The sequence below is a fragment of the Scomber scombrus genome, chromosome 6 (assembly GCF_963691925.1).
Source record: "Scomber scombrus chromosome 6, fScoSco1.1, whole genome shotgun sequence".
Taxonomy (NCBI): Eukaryota; Metazoa; Chordata; class Actinopteri; order Scombriformes; family Scombridae; genus Scomber; species Scomber scombrus.
This window is the reverse complement of record NC_084975.1, coordinates 21,205,237-21,227,220: the sequence shown is the minus strand read 5'-3', so window position 1 is coordinate 21,227,220 and position 21,984 is coordinate 21,205,237. Positions and strand designations below refer to the sequence as shown.

Sequence of the window (21,984 nt, the reverse complement as noted above, 5' to 3'; positions counted from 1 at the left end):
ACACCATAAAAATAAAAGTATTGTAAGCACTTAAGAGCAAATGCTTACATTTGTTTGCCATTGGTGTTAGATACATGTTGGGATTGATGAAGTAATTTCTTTCAGGGACCTTTACTGTAGTTTGAAAGAGGAGAACAAGTTGAAGAGGTTTTTTTAATGTTTTGTTTTGTTTCAGATGGACTGACTGACCTGCACAGTGAGAGAATGTTCAGTATAGTGATAGTGTCTCCAGTTCTTACCTGCTCTATTGAGTCAGCAATACCACTCATGAATCCACATCCATCAGGTACTGTCAATAGAAAGAGAGAGAAACTGATGAGAAAGTAAAACAATTCAAAAGCACAATCCATGAAGAAGGCAGAACTAAAAATAAGACTAAAATTGTGTTTAGGTACAAGGACTAAAATAATGTGCACAAGTGTTTTAACTGAGTTAGATTAATTAATTAAATCAGCTGCTTGCAGAATGTCCAAATCAGATGTGAACACATATGTGATCAAGTGTCATTAAAGATGTTTTTATGCATATTTAGATTTTTTAAATTTTTTTTAAACAAGACTTAGGGTTTACAGCCATGTTGTACTTACACACAGCTGTATTTTGAGGTAAATGGTCATGCTAGAATGACTATATGCTTTCAGTGACAATGCTAAAATGATTTGGTTCAGCGGGTATACCATGTTCACCATCTTAGTTTGGCAAGTTAAATATTTGGTAGTTAGAGCTTAAGACAAAATACAGCTAAGACTGATGGGAATGTCTTTATTTTCCAGGTATTTGGTCAAAAAATAAATTCAAGTCTTGAAATTGCATTATAGATGGAAAGTCTTCAATTTTATCCTGAGGGGGACATAACTGATACAAATGTCAACCTCATGGTGGCACTAGAGGAAAAGTCAGGCAATGACCAAAGTCATTACCCTTCATTGACTGGGAACCATGAATGACTCTAAACATTTTCATGGAAATCCATCAGCTGTTGAGATATTTCAACAGATACATGTATAGGTGCAACGTCAACATGCTTTTAACTGTATATGGTCAAAAAATATTGATTAGACTACTAATGCAGACATTACAACTTGATAGTATTTTTATTCGATTGTTTAATGTATATTTATAGATAAAGAAAGCAATATATTGATAGATTGTTTAATTTATGAATTAAATGATTAATTTGGTTAAATTAAATTAAATGATTAAATTGAATTCACATTTGAACAAACAACACCCATATCCCTAAACAGCCAGGTCCCAAAGTCTTGTGGAAAGCTCTCCAGGATGAGAGGAGGCTGTTATAGTCACATATTGATGCTCAAGCTTGTGGGATCAGATGTTCAGAATCAGCAGTCACATAGCCTATGGGTGTAATGTCCACACATGTTCGACCATGTAGTATATGGTCAAACAAAGTGAAATCACTAGATATAATGTATCTGTACACACAAGCTTAGGTATTACACTTTTGTGGTACAAGTGTATATTAATTAGCTAAGATTAATTCTTAAAGAATGAAAGAAATAATGTCGATATGAATAAATAGGAAAATATGTCATTATGATCATGACTCAAACTTAGTGCAAAAAGTGAAGTCTGTGTTGTCCACTAGAGGACACTGTAATACTGCAAACCTCCCTGTGCTCTCTGTGTCCCTGGTTTCCTCATTCTTTTAAAACTCTAAAAACACAGACACTAGTTAAAATGTGCTCTTCCAACATCCAGGGGGCACTGAGGACAGACTCTACCTGTTACACAATTATGAGTCTTATTTATTTCCGCATTTAGGTGGAGACTGGGGCAGGCTTGTTACATTACGTTTGGGGAAGTTGCTTAATATCGGAAAAACACGGTACCGCAATATCAGTTTTCTGCTGTTCTCCATTTACGGGTGTAATGTAGGTTTGAAAATAACACCAGAAACATCGCAGTAAACTTGACATCACGTCGGTTTAACTAAGATTAAACAACTTAATTTGTGCTCGCAAAAATGAGTAATTCAGTAACTTCCGCTACTTATATTCGCAACCTTAACTACAGTTTACGTCGCAGACTGTCCGATTTTTTAGATCCTCAAGATATGTGGAAAGAGGTCCTTATCTCGATACGGAAGCCGAGTGGAGAGTTTAGGTACTCTCAGCATCATTTGAGGTAGGTGATTATGTGTCAGACAGGCTGCTGTGAGATGTACGGTAGCTGTATATATTGCTATATTGTATGATTTCTCTTACTCACCGTGTATTTACTGTATTTTACAGGAAATTTGAAGGCCTGGTTGCACAGGGGAAAAGTCCCACAGTGGAACTGCTAAATGACTGGGGGACATCCAACAGCACAGTGGGTGAACTTGTGGACATTTTGAAGAGTCACAAGTTACTGGCTGCTGCGTGTGTTTTATTACCTGGTATGGATTTTGCTACATTCAAAGCTATATTGTAACCAGGCCGAGAGCCAACCGTCATTAGTTATTGTTATATTATTATTATTATTATTATTATTATTATTATTATTATTATTATTATTATTATTATTATTATTATTTACAGCATTTAAAAGTAAAGAATGCAACCAAATATCATTCAGATGTGCCCTGTCATTTTAGAAAAAATCACTCAAACAGGAGTAAGTGGTACATTTGTTTAGCTGCTGGTGACATCATGAGCAAAAAGTACTTCACTATATAAAATGGGAACATGTCGCCTAGTGCAATGATCCATTTATGTGTTTTTTAATAGTCTTTTTAAACCGGATATAAAGGAATCAAAACATTAAGGAAAAATAAAAATAAACTTTGTTCCATTTTTTGCTTCTTTTAACTGCATATTAATGCTTTTGACCTGTGCACCAAATCAACATAATAACAGATTTTGATGTTTTTATTTTTATTTTTTTGTTTATTTATTTTAATCTGCACACAGTGGAACAGGCCATCACTCCAGAACCACAGCAGGCCTCTCCAGTAGCACAAACAGACCTCCCAACCCGGTTACTGAGTGACATAGACACACAGTCACAACCTGTCAGCTCCAACCTTCAACCACAGATTATACTGGAGAGCAGTGAACCAGGACACACAGGTGATGGCACACATTTCTTTTCAAATTGGTTTAATTTACATTTAGAGAGGATTCTTTAGTCTATTATAATGATTTGAATGAGAAGAGGCATTAACAAACGGTTGTAATCAGCTGAAAACCTTGATTTCAGTTTTGATCAATTTTGACCATAACTGACATATTGCATGGCCCCTTGCACAATATTTGGGTCAATGAAATTTAAACTACTTAAGTATTCAAATATTTTACCAAACATTAACATTTCAAGAGTATGGAAGTATTATCAACAAATGTTCTTACAAACGAAAGTAAAATGTATGATGCAGAAAAAATAATTATTATTGTGGTTGCATTAATGTTGGAGCAGTATTTTAGTCTTGTAGTTGGATAATCTTTATTTAATTACTTTATATAGTTGGGTAGTTTAATCTGTAACAATGTTTTGTATTTTATAAACTGACTGTACATTTTGTATTTAAAAACTTAATCTGCAAAGTCAGAATTAACTATAGCATATATCAAGTAGAGGTTGTGTAGTAAAAGTACAACGTATCACTCTGAATTGTAGTGAAGGAAAAGTATAATGTAGTACAAAATAGAAATACTCAAGCACCTCAAAATTGTACTAGAGTACAGTATATTTGAGTAAATGTACTTCACTACTTTCCCACCATGGTAAATAAAGCTGTTTTATCGTTCCTGAAAAGGTGACATCCTGATTTCTGCAGAAATGTGTGGTTGATGGACAAAATGTAACTACATAATCGACCAGTAGGCTGCAGCAGTGAGACTTTCCCTAGTATCTATTGAGTATGATATTTTTGTGTGTGTCCCTCATAAGGTGTCTCCAGTTTCTTGTACAATGAGCTGATGGAGATTACAGGCAACTTTGATGACCGTCCCATGTCAGATGGTGGCCGTAGACTTGGAGAAGGAGGCTTTGGAACCGTTTACAAAGGTGTCCTAAATAACAAACATGTTGCAGTGAAAAAGCTCAATCCAGTAAGTGAACATCTTTTCAACAACCTCATACTTATTCTCATTGTAGAGCTTGTAAATCACAATGCAAAATATAATCTGTGTAGATGGATGGCATCTCACCGGATGAGCTACAAATTCAATTCAACCAGGAGATTGAAACACTGAAAGTGTAAGTTTGTTCTTCTGTCTGTATTCTTGTTAATCAGAGTGATTCCCAGGCACCGCAGAACCATTGCATTTTATTAGCTGTATCAGAGGCAGACAAGCTGTTTCTTTAGATGACATCGTAATCCAACTAATGGAAATTGAGAGAGTGTAAGCAATAACACAGTTTATGACAAAAGTCTGCAGTAGCTGGAGAGCAACAAGCACTTGTTTTAGATTGAATGTGCGCTTTTCTTCAATCATTGTATTACTTTGAATAATTGAAATGTTAATGGAATTGCCTGATACAGATCTTTTAGTAAGTCATATGGGGTTGTCTGCTTAAGACATAACAAGTTCCAAAGAGTTTGGTGCATCAGGGGGAGGTGCTGTATGTGGAAGTCAAATTGTGATTGAACCTGATTACTTTATATGTATTACTGCACACTGCAAGCCACTTAAGATATTGATTCATATTATAGATTTAATAATATAATAATTAGCATACTGTGTGTATATATATACTTTATACACAAAACCAAAACAGAATCAGCACAAAATTCAAATGCACATATTGATCCCCCAAACAGATAAAGAGTTACCCACAGAGACACCAATGTTACTGAGCCAGAAATACTGAGAGGTACTCTACTATGTCCTGAGCACCAAGTGCCTGGTGTTTATGGATGAGTGTAATATTAGATAATTCGATGAAATTGAAAAACTTAACATTTAGTTTCATAAGAATGTGGCAGTGGGTGGGATCTATATTCACAAACAACAACAGACACAGATCTGTTCTGATTATATTGTTTGCTCTACAGGTTGAAACATGAGAACCTGGTGGACATGGTCGGATTTTCCTGTGATGGACAGCAACCGTGTTTAGTGTACGCCTTCATGGCCAATGGTTCTTTACTGGACCGACTGGCTTCCTTGGTGAGTGCCATGTACACTTAAGATTCACACTTAGTATTCAGCCCTCTTGTTCTTGTGCTCTTGCACAGGTATTTCCATTTTGTGCTTTTTTGTTCTTTTAGGACAGCAGTCCTCCACTGTCATGGCAACAGAGATGCTCGATCGCTGAAGGAACAGCAAGAGGCTTGGAGTATCTGCACATCAACCATCATGTCCATAGAGATGTTAAAAGGTATGTATAGTAAGGTGTTTCCTTGTTATCAGTGCCTAAAAGGAATAGTTCAACCTTTTCAGAAATATGGTTACTCAGTTTTTTACTCAGAGTTACATGAGAAGATTGTTAACTCTCTTATTTGCCTGTTAAATAAAAAGCTACAAGCAGCAACTGCTTAACTTAGTTTAGCATAAAGACAGGAAACAGGTTCTTGGTTGTTTTTACACCTACGTTTTAGTACAGATTAATTACAACATGTCAATAAGTGAGTATTAGAGGTGCTGATAGGGGTATTTTGTGACAGTTTTCCCCTGTTGGCAGTAATTGTGCTAAGCTAAGCTGTGAAAGGTCAGACTGTGTGAATCAGTGATGCTTGATGTGTCAGCGCTCACTGTACTCAGGCATATCTTTTTCTGCCAGTGCAAATATCCTGTTAGATGAAAAATTAGTTGCAAAAATCTCCGACTTTGGGTTGACGAGAGCATCAGCCAAGCAGACATCAACAACCATGATGACAGGGAGGATTGTGGGTACGTGTGCATACATGGCACCTGAGGCGCTCAGAGGCGAAATCACACCAAAATCTGATGTCTTCAGCTTTGGAGTGGTAGGCTGTCTGCAGACACACACAAATACACATCTCTGATATATACACACACACACACAAGCACAGATAGGATATTATGAAAAGAGTGGAGAAGCTGCAACCATACTGTAAAATATAGAACCTAACTCAGCAGTTTACTTCTGTGCACAGTAACCTCAAACCACTGACACTTACATAACTGCAGGACACAAACATCAGAGTATCCGATTTGTGAAAATAGAGCTCTATTTTGTGTATAATCTGTCACTATGTTCTACAAAAAACTCAGAATCAGTTTAGCAGCACAGCTGTACTGTATTAGTAGCTCTGTACTGTATTAGTAGGTTGAATGATTTATGGGATCAGTACTGTATAAAACTGCCTGACCTTCTATATAATACAGTATATACAGCTTATATGTCTTATAACGACAGCTGTGGGAACACTACAGTGTCTGTGAGAATACTTGGCATATGGTGGGGTAATAAAGGTTTTCTGTCGTCCAGAGCCATGTGATTAACCCCATCTCTCTGCCATCTACAGGTGTTGTTAGAAATATTGTCTGGACTCCCGCCAGCTGATGAAAACCGTGAGCCACAGTTCTTGGTAAGCAGCGCAAAAGAGGCTTTCACTGGGAATATATCAGGCTACCGTTTATGAGTACAGCTTATTATTTAATTAATGAGGGAACGTTATCAGTTAGTAGTCATTATACAGTAACTGAAAAGGATTTGAATGTGGGTTTCCTCAGTGCTGCTCATCTGGTGAACAACTGCTGTAGGATTGGTAATAACAATATACATATAATACTGTATGACTGGTGGAGATTGACACTGAAACTCAAGAGTGATAAAAGCAATACTACTAATTTGAAAACTGTTAAATATTTTTTTCAAACCATAGCTCTAGAAGTCCCTTCAGTCACCTGTAGTGTGATTTTTTTTCCTTCCCTTCCCTCCCCAGATGGACATGAGGCATGATATAGATGATGAAGACGAGGAGCTGACTCTGGAGGACTTTCTGGACAAAAAGTTGAGAGACTGGAAGCAGAGCCAGGTGGAGAGTATCTACTCTTTGGCTTGTAACTGTCTCCATGAGAGGAAAAACAGACGGCCAGTCATCAAACAGGTACATTTAAGATTAGTAAAGATAATGAATATGTACCGTAAAAACAGGTGTATAAGACGCACCTTAAACGCGTTTTTTTTTTCATTTAAAAGTGGGATGCGTCTTATACACAGGTGTGTCCTAAGAAGGAGTAAAATACAGAGAAAGATTAGATCTGGATATGATTATAGGTATGTAAATGGCCGCCCACACTAAGAACAATAACTATAACAATAACTATAAAGATAGTATAGAGATCCACAAGTATGACCCATAAACAGCGGTGTCAGGCACGCACTGCACGCTCCAGCTGTGTCGACAGCTAATGAAAATAGATAGGCTATTGATGACCCGTTACTGCTGTATGTTGTGCGGAAAATTAAGAAAGAAAACCAGGTGGGTTCACTGGCGGTTGCTGATTCAGTGTGTTGATCAGAAATATTTCAGACACTTGTTCGGGACAGCAGCTGATGTTGAAACGCGATATGCAAAAGCACACAGGTTTCATTGACATACAGTATGAGCACAGATCTGACGAATAAAAGATTCATTAACTATGTTGTTTTTCCACTGGATGGAACAGAGGATGATGCTTTGTATGACTCTGGGACTGACACAGAGTCCGGGGACAGTGAGCCTTACAATGACTCATGTGCAATCTTTGCGCAGAGCAACAGCACTGATGAAGAGTTTTTTTGGAATCGAGTGAGCATACAGCTACACACTGTATCAATTATGTAAGGAACTTACCGTGTTCTTTTAATAGGTTTAATTGAAACAAATAACCTAACCCGAACCCGGTCTGAGTTAATATAGCGGTCCAGTTCAGTTAAGCAAATCATTACCGGACCATTAACCATTAACCCAACACACTGTTTCAGATGTAATATGTGCGTTTTGATTGTGTTTCAAATAAATGTAAATCGAAAAAGTTTTGGAGTATAAACATCTTCTGTGTTTGCATCTGTACCACTTTATGCTAACTTGACTAAGATACATGTCTTCAAAAACAAGGCAGAAATGTATGGTTTCGAATGTATGGGACGAAGTAATTTCTTAAACCAGCTGGGCACTGTAATTTTCAACAAATGTTCCTCAAACAAGAATAAATAGTGCATTTGTTTTTTCCGCTGCAGGTTTGGAGCACTGAGTATTTACGGTTGAAAGAAAGATTAAGAGGAATAAACTTAAAATAAACTACAGTGCCCATAATAAAAGAAAACATCAGTCAGTGCAACAGTTTAGCTCATTAGTGTGTTTTCAGTGTTTTTTAGACTACAATGGAGGTCTATAGTACGGAGGCTGTGCTCTGGTTTTGTTATAAAGCAAATTGCATTATGCACTTCAAAGATCAATAGTTATGTTATACCATCCCTAATAAAGTTTACATAGATTGTTGACAAGGCTTCACTGACAGTGGCCAGTGGTGCACATTTTTTAGGACAAATATAGTCAAACCCCAAAGATTTGATATAAATCACTGAGGAGTTTAAGACAGATAAGTATAACATGGGGTTTGCTGTAGCCTTAAGTAGATGGTCTTTTTTTATTGTGTCTAATGTGTATGAATACCCTCTGTATGCAGATAAATAGAAATAGAAAAGCTGGTGTATTTTCATCTGTAGTGTGACTCATTTAGTTATTGTTGCAGTGCTGCAAGCAACACCACATATTTGCAGATATACACATGGTTCCAATTTTAACATGTAAAGCTTATGTTTCTATTTTTGATGTATGTTACAGCTATTAATTACTTTTACCACTAGCAATTTTTGAATGGCCATCTACAGAAGTGTGCATATATCCATCATTGTATCAAATACTTTATATGCTAAAGTAATCATATTTGGTGCACAGGTGTGCTATGGAGATGTGTTCAACATATTAAAGCATGTACTCAGTAGTGCCACCATGTGGTCTCTTATTACTTGTTTCAAGTTTTAGCTTATAACTCATGGACTGCAAGGAGTAGAAGAAGCAAGGAGTTTTGTACCGTGGCCACTGTGGGATACAACTCAGCACATATAAGACTTAGATTTTGTTGTCAACAATTGTTTTGCTTCTTTTGCTACATATTTAATCTAATGTTCACCAAATTTGGCTCAAACCATATTTCAGGATCCCAAACTAAACTCATGCATTCATTTCTGGACATCACTTACCATTTGATTCTTAATTGGTTAATTTTAAATGACTATGCTAGTGAAACTTTATCAGCACAAACTTTTATAAGGATGTGAATTGGATTTGTCTGACGGCTAGGGTTGCTGCAAGCTTTAAAGGTCATCTTCCTGTAAATCTTTCACAGGCTAGGCCAGGAAGCAGCTGCAGCAATCACACACATTTTTTAGGAAATGCAAATATTCTAGTTAATATTGGCTTTGTCTTTACAGGTACTGTTGGAGATTAAAGGAGTTGTCAAAAGCATTTCACTGGAATGAAGCGTAGCGTCATAGAGAAGACACAAGATTTCTGAGCCTGATTTGGTCACAGTGCAGATGGACAAATATATTTTCCACAGCTGTATATAAATAAATGTGCCTGTTGTGACTGACATAACTATTTTTGCATCTTTTTCTACAATTGTCAATATTTTATTGTACATGATTTATTAGTTTTTGTAAAAGTTTGTAGCTTAGTTTTTATACTGTAGTTGTGTACCTTTTGCAGTATACTGTAATGACAGTATTTTGTGCAGTTAATATAAAGAACATTTGTGATTGTTCTTCCTACAGTGTTTCCATTATGTATTTATTGTGATGAAAGTTAAAATACAAATCAATAAAACAAAATGTGATTTAAATATTTTATTTTTCCTCTTTAAAAGAAAGATTTGTAAGAAAACAAATAAGACCGAACATGATTTTTTTTTCTATTATGATGACACTGTATGACTATAAAGGGATTTTCCCTTCAACATAAGGTGAGCTTAGTAGTTTGCCTAATATTAATCAGTAGATCAGTGGATGTGGCAACATGTTGATCAAGTTGAAATATTCCCTTTCCTATCAGATTGCTTTGCACTCCCTCTGGTATGGGAGCCAGCAAAGTTTAAAAATTTAGCTTCCTCTTCATGAAATCTGAGATGTATTGATGTAATATTTCTGGAAGCCCATTCTTTCCACTGTGATCCTCACCGACACTTGACTATCACCAGAACAGACCAGACTGTTTCTTAATCATAGAGCATCACACAGCTACAATATGTACATTTACAGCACTTGCATAGAAAAATAAGTTTTCTCAGCAGATGATTTTTCATGTAAACCACAGTTATATCAAAAAAGAAGAAATTGTTCCAATATAAAATGCACTGTTAAAATGAATCAATAGACACAAGTGGGATCATTATATCTTTTCTGCTTTGGAGCACCTTAGTTGTGCAAACGGTAGGAGACAAAAAAAAACACACTAGACATGGAAACATTAATTGACACAGACTTAAGGAATGCAAGGTAAGAATTCGAGCATGTGAACTCAAAATGGGGGAGTTTTATCATATTGGCGCAAGTTCACATTAGTCGCACTAACATTTTTCTAAGTCTTGGAGCTGGCAAAAATTGAAAACCTCAAGTTTGGCTTTGGGCATCTTAGAATCATTGTAAATTTTCGTGAATGTACTAACATACATAAATAGGCTTCCATTTGGCAAGCTACAAATGGAAATTCTGAAGTGTGTCATTGCTCAGTCGTCCTTGGCGTGCATAGTTGGGTCTCTGGGTGAACTTTGTGGGAATTTGAGGTTATCGTCTTATTCTTTTAAAACAAGCGTGTGTCAAATATGATTTCCCCCATTACTGGAATGTTCCACTGTGGAACGTGGGGTGGAGGTGGTGGTCGGGCGCTGAGGTCTGTTTAATTATCCTCCTCTCCCTCTGCGGGTGGTCGGGTGATGCGGCGACCGCCCCTTTTCCCAGCAGGGCCTTTGGGCTTGGCAAAGGCTTGCTTGTGTGCATGCTGCTTGGGATGCACCTCTTCATACATGAAGTCACTGGTCAGTTCATCCCCATTTTCAATCTCCAACTAGGAAAAGGAAAAAAACAAACATATAAGAGCAGATGAAGTGGACGGCAGAACCAACTTTAACTCAGTCTTTAAGGAGTATTTTACATTACCTCTGAGCAAATAAGGGTCTTTTTTTATGACCGTCAACTGACATTTGAAACTTTCAAACCCTTACTAGACACATGAGCTCATGAAAACATACACATGCATGCAAAAAAAAAGAAAAATTCCTTTAAGTTAATGACAAAAATATTTTTCATGCCCTGGTCAGCAGTTTTTCAGCAACAGCAATTGAATGTATTTTCACTGTGCAATTATCTCCATAGAGTTGTTTTTATTGGTAGTGGCAGAGTCTACCAATCCTGCACTAGATTCAAATGGCCTTCACATGCATAAGACGTTCCCAGAAGACAACTCAGCAATTTTATCTCATTAGTAACCGACTCACTCTTTTCTTTTTGGAATGCATTGTACCTAAACAATTAGCTTGAGAAGTTGGTCAATGGTTGTTTACTGTAGTCACCAAATCGAACAAGACTGAAAACAAATGATCATAACTTTAACCATGACGGGTTGTGTCTTACCTTTTTCTCAATCTCAATCTGGAGTTTATTTTCCACCATGTCGACCAGGGGATTTTTGCAGCTGGAATATAACATCCTCTCTCGGATGCTACACTTGTACCCGGGCATAGAATAAATGAAGACTGCAAAGCGGTAAAAGAAAAATAATAATAATGATAATACTGAAGAACAGAGGAGTATCATTCAGGCAACATTGAAAACTTAGATGTACAGAAATTGAGTGTCCCTCAAATGTTCAAAGGAACATGAGAATTTATTCACCTGTGGACTCTAAGTAGTCGCCTTCATGGGAATGTTTGTAGAGGAAGAAATGGTAGCGTGCAGACTCTTTCGGGATTCTCATTGGCAGGTCTTTCAACTCTGTTGGCTCAGTGTTGCACAACCGAATCAGCTCCTGTTGAGCATCTACTTCCTGTTCACAACGGAAATAAAAGTTACTCTTAAGGTTGATGGCGTCATTTTGGGAACAGAAAGTCCCTGCTTTGAATACTAGAACAATGAGTAAACTATCTCCACCTCCTTATCAGATGTTTGAGCAAAACATTTACTCAATAATTGCCAGTGTGCTGCTCAGTAATCAGGAGTAAACCTTCAATAAAAAATAGAGCAACATGTATAAAAGTCTATTGCTTAAAAAAAAGGGGGAAAAAAGCATTTAGGGTAACAAACAAAAGGGAACTGAGACAAGCTCACCACTGTTCCACAATTATTCCTTTGTACTTTGCTCTGATCTGATCTTGTGACATGAGCCCTTTGTATTTCAATGAGAAGATTTGACACAAAGGCTTTTTGGCCCAAATGAGCAAGACATTGTGTCAGCCTGTAAACAATGCCTTAACAAAAACGCTCTATCTCTCCAAACAATATATGATGAAAGACAGAGAACTGATTTTCTTCTTCAAAGTACTGACATATCAAAGGTCACATATTCACTAATCAGTTTCTCTTAAGGGCTCACCAGTTGGACGTAGTTGATTTTCTTGTCCCTAAAACGTTCAAGTGCTGCAACAGCATCTTTATGAACAGGGAAGGCCACTCCCTGCAGGGTCTGCTGCTTGGTGTCCACACTGATGTCCGTCTGCACCTGAACACACCACAAAAACAAGAGGTAGTTGAGCTTTCTATTATCTTGCCATTGTCACTATAATACTACACATTAAACAAAAACGGTTATGGTAATGAGGTTATTAATTAACTTAGTTATTAAGTGTTTTTGCCTTAAGAGTACACATGAAGCATGTTAACACATGTCCTTCAAAAAGTTGTTGTTAAAATGCACATTTACATGCTATAAAACCCCATTATTGTGTTATTTTGCTCTTGTGCTCAAAATAATTTGTCAACATAAACACACACACTCAAATGTCACCATGACCCCATTATGCTGACATACTGGTGACATTATGTCATCATGATGACTACCATAAATTACTGGCAGAACAAATTCTACTCTTAAATTCTGCTCTAGTCCTTTAAATTCAATGTTCTTTCAAAGCAATAACAGGTTTCCTAATGACTTGTGGAAAGCTCAAATAGAATAAATAACCTTCATTTTAGTCATCAGTAAGTAAAAGGTTTACAAGTGCAACAAGCAGCTTGAATGCTAGAGCATGATGATTACAGATGAGGTGCTTGTATCGGAAGTGACAAGGCGCCTCCACAAAATCACACAGAAAACTGGAAATGCTTGGGGGATTACACTGATGGATTGCATCTATTTTTAGACCCCAGTTCCCACAAAATGAAATGCCGTGCAAACATGATTGAGCCTCCGATGTAGCTACCTCGCATACCAAAAAGGATTGTGGGTCTTTTATCCATCTGCTTAGTAAAAGGCAGGCTGTCTCCAAGGCACAGCAATGATAAATATTTCAAAGCCTCTTTTTTTATCTAGGCGGTGCAGATTATATTATATATTATCTTCCTTCAACAGCTGGTCAAGTGAGCTGAACACAAACCTCACTTCCCATTTGCTCTGATGCCTTTAATTGACGATACTTTGGAGAGGGAATGCACAACTCAAAGCACTTCCTTATATGGTAAGAAAGACAGTTCTTGTTTATGTGTCAGACAGTGAGTGCCGCAATTATAACAGGTTGCTTCCCAAAAAGAAAAAAAGTTCTATAGTTTGGATGTTAAGAAACAAAAACACAAAGTCTGAAAAGTGAAACTTAAAATGCAGCATTTAAAACTTTTTGGCTCCACCCTAAAGCCCTACACATTAGCAGTATGTAGGCTTAACCAAAGGATATCATATTACATTATGTCTTTATCTTATCACTGCAACCCAGAAAGACAAATCACAGTGATATGGCTCAACTGTGCTACATGCATAATCACTGCCAAGTACTCCAAGTTATAAAGCATTGACATTTGCATGTGGCTCTCTCAACATGGAAATATTACATTTGAACACTCAGAAAGAGCTCTTCTTTAACCACTTGGTTGCTCAGTCTGACCGGGGTTTACAAAAGTAAACAAGACTTTTTAACGGAGCTATGGGTGTGAGCTACATAAGCCTGACAGATTCATCTCTGCCAACATCCTGCTGTTCTAATGGATCAGCGTCTTTGCACTGTGTTGATACTGCCGGGCAAGCATATGCACACTTGCACTACTGCTGACCTTGCTGACCTCAGAACTAACACAGAGAAAGAGTCTAATCCAATCTCACTTCAGAACACTTCAAGCCATACAACTTGTCAACAAGCAGTGGTAGCACTTTACACACGCACTGTGAAGTACTTATATCTACTATTTCCTCTAAGATGATCTAAAATGGAAATGATGACCAAGAGATGAAACCCAAATGACTGTGTGACTGTGTGTGCTTACCTCATTTAGTTTTATCTGTCTCAGTTCCTCCTCTGCAGCAGTAAGGGGCAGCGGAGCAGCCTGCGAGGTCAGATATTTCCTGTATCCACTGAGATTTAAATCATCCTGGAGGCCAAAAAAGGTGCAATCAAACATCATGCAGCGATAGGGTAATGCATCATAGCTCATATCAATTACCATAAACTGAGCCATAAACTGTGAGTGTATAAAAGTCTTTGATCAACCTTTGTGGTAGCGAAAATCTCATCCTTGATGTGCCCGCCTCCAAACTCTTTCTTCACTGTGGCTCTGGTAGCAGCATATAACATTTTGTGTCGCACCTGTTAAGAACATGAAAAAAGTTGGAGAATCTTCATTATTCTAAAAGCTTAAAATGGGCTTCAGAGATATTTTTGACTATTATACTGTAGGGATGTCCAGATCCGATATTTGGATCGGATCGGCCGCCGATATTAGCAAAAAAATGCATATCAATATCGGATCGGCCTGCACGGGAAAATCCCGATCCGGACTCCCGATCCAGTTTGTTTTCGAAACTCCGGTCCGTGTTTTCCAGCGCACCGATGTAGGTAATCCATTCCAGTTTTTTTAAGCTTTTCCCCCCAAATCCGGTCCGCGTTTTTCAGCACACCTAGCGACCTGTCCAGCATCCCACTATTTATTTTCTACTCAGCTTTTTTGTGTGTTTTGCTTTTTTAATACAGTTTACAATATTGTTTGCACTGATGGCTTTTTAAGCCTTGGTTTACACTCTTGTTGTTCAAGAGCAGAGCACTGATGCCAATTCAGTTTGTGTGGTTAATTGACTATTTATTATTTTGTCTATTTTGTGTTTATTTAACCCTGTTAAGAATAAACAGGTCAGCTTCTCATTACCAACCATTGTGGATTATTCAAACTAACCTAATTAAGTTGGCTAGTTGTTCTTAAGAGTAAAACCCTTTTCAACATGAGTATAACAACAAAATAAGTAAATATCTTTAATCTTTAATACATGCTTGGATCGGCCGGTATCGGTATCGGCCTATGCTAAAAGCTACAATATCGGTATCGGATCGGAAGTGCAAAAAGCTGGATCGGGACATCCCTATTATACTGTCATTATTTTGTCATTATATAACATGTTTGGCTGTAATTTTCTTCTAAACCTCTTTCTTTTAGTTTTGTTTTGAAAAATGGATTCATAGGAGGTCATGCTATGTGTCAAATTAATGGTTTCCTTGTCAAAAATTACACTTAACTGTGTTTAAACAAGAACAGATCAAAACACACTAGACAAATTCAGTAATTCAGTCAAGACAGCAGCATGCACTGGTTGTGAAACCGTTTTGTAATTTCAAGACAAGCCTCAACCTGAAGCCCTGTAGTTTGAGCTAGAAGGCAGGAATGTTAAACTCAGCCATGTCCTTCAGAGAGGCAATTCAAGCTCTGTCCTACAGATATACAGAATAGCATTTTACTCTGGCAGTGGTTTCTCCCTGCAACATTCCTCTTTCCCCTGCTAGAGAAACTACATTTGTGTATCTATTTGTCATGGCTATACTGAAGTGGTTCATCAAGTTCCAGTTGAACCAAATGACAATGACTTAGGTGGCACTGACTGTGTGAACACAGCAAATGCAAAACCCACGTTTGCATAACAAGGAAACAACAGTCTGTGATAAACTTGCATCACTTAAAAGGCACTGGGAGAGCGGATTATAAATCAGAAATGAGAAGTTTAGGTTAAAAAAACAAAAACAAACATAATCTACCCATATTTAGATTTCACTGTTCACTGACATCTAAATGGGCTGTTGCCCTACACATATTTATCCAGTTTTTCAACAATTACACAAAGAACTGCTGCCTTGATGTGGTCACCCCACCCATCTTTTACTCCAAGTAGAGGAAGACAAATGCCATGAAGTATGGAAAGCCATTCATTAAAGCCCTTCTGGGCTTGTTTTTCTTACAGTAGAGTGGTCTGGAGACCAGGCCAGAAAGATCCACTCGTAGCCCTGGTTGTTAGTGGAGTCCAGCCGGTAAAGAATATAGCTGGGCACGTCATCCTCGAGGAGGGGCAGCACTAAGGAATCGTACTCCTTGTCCCACTGCTTTGATGCTTTCCTGGTGGCACCCAGACTCAGCTGCTCTGGAAAGCAGATGTGAAAAACACAACCATTTCAGCTGTGCATGACTTTGTTACTCGTGTTAGGGCTGGAGTTAAGAGTTTTCTTGGCCATAATAGCTGTAAACAAACTCTTGGACACTGCTTACCATCCTCAATGACAATCTTTAAGACGCGATACTGGTCTCCACTCCTGGCACTGGCAAAGATATCTTTCACATCATTACCCGCTGAGAAAACAAAGAGAAGAGGTTAGTCACATTGTTTTAAAACAGAGGCTTGCTTAATAATAATAATAATAATAATAATAATAATAATAATAATAAATAACAATACATTTAATTTGCAGTGCACTTTTCATTTGTAGTGGATCTGAAAATGCAACAACACGCTCTTGTAAACATGGCCATATATAGTCAAGTATTATGTGGTTTTCATAAATGGCCTTCCCTGTTTAAATAAAGGTTTGACTTAACGAATGTTCAATGATTCATAGAACCCATGAAAACCATCACATCAGCCATTATACAAACAACATACCATTATCATTTCACATTGCCTCCTCCTGTATCTCTAATATTCTAACTTTACACAGAACAGAATTAAGCAACATGGAAACAAATATTGAGCTCATTGGAATTTTTTTTATTTTTTATAATTTGTTATGATAATAGAACAATGTTGGGTTTAAATGATATGTTAAGGAACACTTCAGTGGATGTGACTGAATGCTGATCACATTTGACCCCAATCCAGGTTCAATAAAACAGGTCCCAAATTTGAATTGAAACCAGTAAGTAATAAAACACTCCTTACACTTCCTGCACAGGCAATCAAATGTGCAGAAAATAGATAGTAGGCTAATTGTTTTGAATGACTTTCTAAGAAGCTTCTCAATTTGCAGCTTATCAAATGTGGGGGAAAAAATCAGGTTTTCTCAATGCTCAGTTTAGAATGAATTGAATATTTGGATTTTGAACTGTTGGTTGAACAAAACAAGACATCTGGAGATTTCACCTTGGACTTTAGGAACTTGTGATAGACACTTTTCACCATTTCCTAACTTTTTTCTTTCTTTTATGGACCACACCAAGAAAACAATCAAGAGGTTAATAAAAATAATTGTTTGTTGCTGCCCTAGAATACACCGTGTATTAGGCTCTGCACATACACTCACTAGTCAGATTATTAGGTAATCCTAACCTAGATAAAAGCAATGCAGTATAATACAACAGCCCAGCAATAAATCATGCATTCATTAAGGTTATAGTGGTCATTGCGGTGTTGCTTTATTTTATGGTCATTTTGGAGACTGTTTGTGGTGCTGTTGAACTGTATTGCATTATACTGAGAGGTAATTATAAAATTTGTATAAAGTTTGTATTTGTACCTGAAGAACTGGCAAAAGAGTGCATTTATGCAAAGAGTTTTGTATGTTATAAAAACTTGTGTTAGTTGTTATACTATAGACCACTGTCTACTGTAGGAGAACCTTACTCATTTTGACAGGGCACAAAACAGAATAAGCATTGGGACATATATTCAGATTTTAAACAACTTAAATACAAGCCAGTGTGCTAAACTATGGCATTGGGATAGTATAGACATATACAATCACTATATCTCCCAGTCTGTTTGGCTCACCTAATTTGAAGGTTGTGTTACCTCTGGCTAAACATGCAGACATTTTTGCAGCACTGCTGCCAAACATAGCACACCGTCACGCCCTACAGAAGTCAGTTATTATAATAACACAGGTAATACCAGTGATATGCTCAGTATGTTTATGGGAACACCGGCCAAACTAACAGGCCAGCAGTTTATTTCACGATAAATGAAGGCGTCGCCCATCCATTCAAAGGACTCAAGTATCGTTACAGGGTTTTTACAGAGAAGCTGAGGTATTAAAGGCTTGTGTGCCATTTTGAAATAAGATAGAGTAGTCGTGATTTAGGTGGCTCGTAAACTGGTTAAAGACTCAGGGATTTCTGCTCTACAGTCCTAAAAGTGCCCAAACAGGAACACCGCTGATCACACACATCACGGTAGCTCAGAGCTAGCTAGGAGTGGCTAGCTAACTTGACGCTAGCTTCTCGTTGCAATGATTTCCTGCAGCAGGTACTTTAGAGCTCGCCCAGAAATCACACGATTCGCACAGCAAAACACATAAAAACAGGTACACGGAAGGACGAAAAACCACATATACCTTGAATGCCCGTTTGATGTGACATTGTGCCTTTCGTCGGATAAAGGGCTGATGCAGCTGATGAGCCGAAACCAGGGCAGAGAAGCAGGAAGTGGACTACAGCGAAGAGACCCGCCCCAAGTGTGGCGTCGTCAACACTGAAATCACATGACAGTCAAACCGTTTTCTTTCCTTTTTTTTAATCTTTATTATTTATAGCAGGCAAACATAGGCTACATTTAGCGCATTCAGGGTTAGGAAGGTTACATTGGAAATAGGTTACAGATTACTAGTTACCCTGTTTAAAATGTAATAAGTAATGTAACTAGGCCTATTTCAATTACTTAATCAAAGTAATGTAACTTACATTTGGTCAGTTTTTGATTACTTTTCTATTTTTTCTAATGAATGTTTTCAACTGTTATGGTAAGTGATCCGTGTATCTTTTGGTCATTCGATTTTCTTTTCAGGAAGGAGTATTGAAAAACAAAAAACAAGTGGTTATTTGATTTTCGTTTTAAAATAGCCTACAAAATATTAAATTGAAATACAAGCTGTTTTTCTTTTTCCTGGTCAAAAAAGGATGAGCAGAATTTTTTTTAAATTGTTTGATTTTCTTTTTATATTTAGAATAGTAAAAAATAAAATCACTGGCAAACAGATGTCAGCATCAAGGCCAAGAGCAATAAAGATTAATAAAAAATAAATAAAACCTGTTCATTTTGGGGGAAAGTAGTTTAACACTAACCGCCACAACGGTCTGACAGACCATCATATGTATCTATCAATGAGTAGCCTCCACCAAATCATGAACACACAAAACAAAACACGCTTCATAACCCAACAGATCCCTACTGACTCACTACGAAAAACAGCTGAGATAAACAAAATAAAAACCTTCCTGAATGCACTAATCTTACCTGTCGAAATAAAACATACTCTGACTAGACAGTCAAACTACCATGCAGTGCCGTAATATTGAATTTATGAAAATAACAAAGTAAACCTACTGCTCAGATCCTGAAACCTCTATATTAGTACTTCAGAATAATTAACATTAATTTACACACAATGACAGGTGAACAAAGGTGGAGGTCTGGGATTCCCCCTGGAGAAACACATCATCAGATGGGAATCCCTCCTGATGACGTTTTGACCGGCCCTAACTGCTCTACTGTTCTGCTATCTCTGTAGACGAGATGATACCAGTTTCAGTATTATGCTATAACTACACTGTGTGCGTACTTGCCACAGATATGAACACAAAGAATTGGCAGAAGATGTTCGACTGCAACAAAAAGGGAACAAGGTTGGTTTGGTTCAAGTCTCACTATTGCAGATACTGGCCTTTATTAATTTATATTTATTGATATTGACTATTTCTTATATTACCCAAATTGTCCTTGTGATTTCAGTCAGTTCTCAAGAGCCAAAGCAACATGTGGACTCAGCAAGACTGCACACAATCCCTGATCTGTGGCTGAGGGACGTGGAAAAGTGTTTGCCTTTCGGGTAAGTAGATATGCACTTCATAATAATAATAAAGTTTAAAAGTGTGTGTTCACAATCACATGGTTCACTTTGGACATATCAGGTGGAAAATAAGAAAGTATTTCCCATCCTTCATCTGTCAGACAAAATATGTTTAAAGTTATTTATAATTTGCCATTTATACCTCATGTTGATCAACTGCAGAACTGGAACCATTTAACAACCACATCTTGATGTACACTGAGGGTTGGATTATAACCATCATGTCCACAGGCCAGCAATTAAAATGGGAAAAAGGGATGGTATTTTGCTGTATGGTAAACTTAATTACCATACTAAACCACTGACTAACATTTATTATAATTGCATTTATTATATGTATTTATATTACAATTACAAATAGAAGTACTACAAAAACGACTACACATTTAAAATGTCATCATATACAGATTTTTTTTTCTTTAGGTAAGTCTGAAACAAAGAGTCCGGGAGATCGAGCTTATATGCTGTTGCAGTTCCAAAGGATGTCAGTTATTTGCAAGACACGAGCCAGACGGCTGGCTGATGACGAGGGGAAGCCTAGAAACAGAGCGATGCATCCCTCAGATCCACGTTAGCTCGAATTCATCTCTGGAGTTCCAGCCCTGACCACAGAGCAGCTGGTAAAGCATCATTTATAACATATGCTGAAGTCAGCAGGAGACTTGGAACAGGTAAACTTTTACTGCAGCAACAAACCTCAACAAACCAGCAGGGCACCTACACCAGACTCTAGGAGCTGCACTGTAATAAACAGATTCAATTTTACCAGGTAGATCTGAATAAAAGATTTCCTTCATGCAGAAAACATGATATTAAGATTCTGTTTCTTGTTTGCCTGCAAGCTGCAAATTATTTTTTAACATTATTCCTGTAAATACAGGCAGATACATCTATCATGCATTTTGTGTAATCAATCTACTAATTGCTAAGCCGTTGTTGTTGTTGTTTTTGACACCACAGGTACCATGATAATCCCCAGCAGTCAACCAGAAAAGCAGCCATTTAATCAACCTGGCAAATGAAAAGATAACCATGATAGGAGATGCACACTACTTTAACAGTGTAAGTTATTTTAAAGTTTGACATTTTATTTTTCATGGTTGTGGTTGGTAACTCTTTCAAGTAGAGAGGTGACATTTAGATGTAATTATTTCTATAATAGGTAATAAAACAATTTTTTGTAGCATCTTGTCAGTCACGCTTTTGGATTTTTATGTAGCTATTTAGCTTTGGTAATGTTATGACACATAGTTACAAGTTTTAAGCAGTACAATGTGATACAAACCAATTAAATGCTAAACAGTTTTAAAGCTTTAAAACTCCAGCTCTGGCTGTGACCTTGCAAGAGCTCATGGTTCAGCTCTGGGTTATTTTAACAGCGCTGTAATGATGTATCGCACTGCAGTGCCTTTTTCAATAGTGCCAGAACTGTCTTCTTGACACCACCTTCCCCTAGCTGGCCTTTATTCCTCTCAGGGTTTACCTAAAAAACAAAACAAAAGAGAAAAGTAACAGCTTGTAGTAAATGTCAATTTAACATTACAGGACAGAGCTGAAAAGAGGGGCAAAAATATTTAAGAGATTTACCTTTTAACAAACTCCCTTGCAGCATCCTCTTGATATTACAGCAAGCCCTGTGATGAAGCTTGTTTGGATGCCTTCACAGATGACATGACTTTCAATGCTGATCATCCAAAATCCAATCATGACTTTGTCAAAAATGATAGTT

General features: G+C 37.3%; 2 protein-coding genes across 2 annotated transcripts; one reads left to right on the top strand and one right to left on the bottom strand.

Annotated features, from left to right (window-relative positions):
• The first annotated feature begins 1,793 nt into the window (after positions 1 to 1,793).
• Positions 1,794 to 9,800, top strand: irak4 (interleukin-1 receptor-associated kinase 4). The gene is made up of 11 exons (XM_062420272.1): positions 1,794 to 2,148; positions 2,256 to 2,401; positions 2,916 to 3,074; positions 3,895 to 4,055; positions 4,139 to 4,203; positions 5,003 to 5,117; positions 5,219 to 5,328; positions 5,731 to 5,917; positions 6,440 to 6,502; positions 6,860 to 7,024; positions 9,397 to 9,800. The coding sequence occupies exons 1-11, from the start codon at positions 1,988 to 1,990 to the stop codon at positions 9,442 to 9,444; spliced, it is 1,380 nt and encodes a 459-aa protein (XP_062276256.1). The 5' UTR covers positions 1,794 to 1,987; the 3' UTR covers positions 9,445 to 9,800.
• twf1a (twinfilin actin-binding protein 1a) lies at positions 9,796 to 18,824 on the bottom strand. The gene is made up of 9 exons (XM_062420273.1): positions 18,744 to 18,824; positions 16,687 to 16,767; positions 16,383 to 16,561; positions 14,652 to 14,747; positions 14,428 to 14,532; positions 12,551 to 12,676; positions 11,854 to 12,004; positions 11,593 to 11,714; positions 9,796 to 11,026 (listed from the first exon to the last, which is right to left on the bottom strand). Exons 1-9 carry the CDS (start codon positions 18,766 to 18,768, stop codon positions 10,859 to 10,861), a joined length of 1,053 nt encoding a protein of 350 aa, XP_062276257.1. The 5' UTR covers positions 18,769 to 18,824; the 3' UTR covers positions 9,796 to 10,858.
• Between the last annotated feature and the right edge of the window lie 3,160 nt (positions 18,825 to 21,984).

Excerpts from the sequence above, each read along its gene's own strand:
- irak4 (XM_062420272.1), top strand. The coding sequence starts at position 1,988 with ATGAGTAATTCAGTAACTTCCGCTACTTATATTCGCAACCTTAACTAC. Across the intron at positions 2,402-2,915 it reads TGCGTGTGTTTTATTACCTG|TGGAACAGGCCATCACTCCA; the intron begins GTATGGATTTTG and ends ATCTGCACACAG. Across the intron at positions 3,075-3,894 it reads CAGTGAACCAGGACACACAG|GTGTCTCCAGTTTCTTGTAC; the intron begins GTGATGGCACAC and ends GTCCCTCATAAG.
- twf1a (XM_062420273.1), bottom strand. The coding sequence starts at position 18,768 with ATGTCACATCAAACGGGCATTCAAG. Across the intron at positions 14,748-16,382 it reads GGTCTCCAGACCACTCTACT|GTGCGACACAAAATGTTATA; the intron begins GTAAGAAAAACA and ends TGTTCTTAACAG. Across the intron at positions 14,533-14,651 it reads AGATTTTCGCTACCACAAAG|GATGATTTAAATCTCAGTGG; the intron begins GTTGATCAAAGA and ends TTTGGCCTCCAG.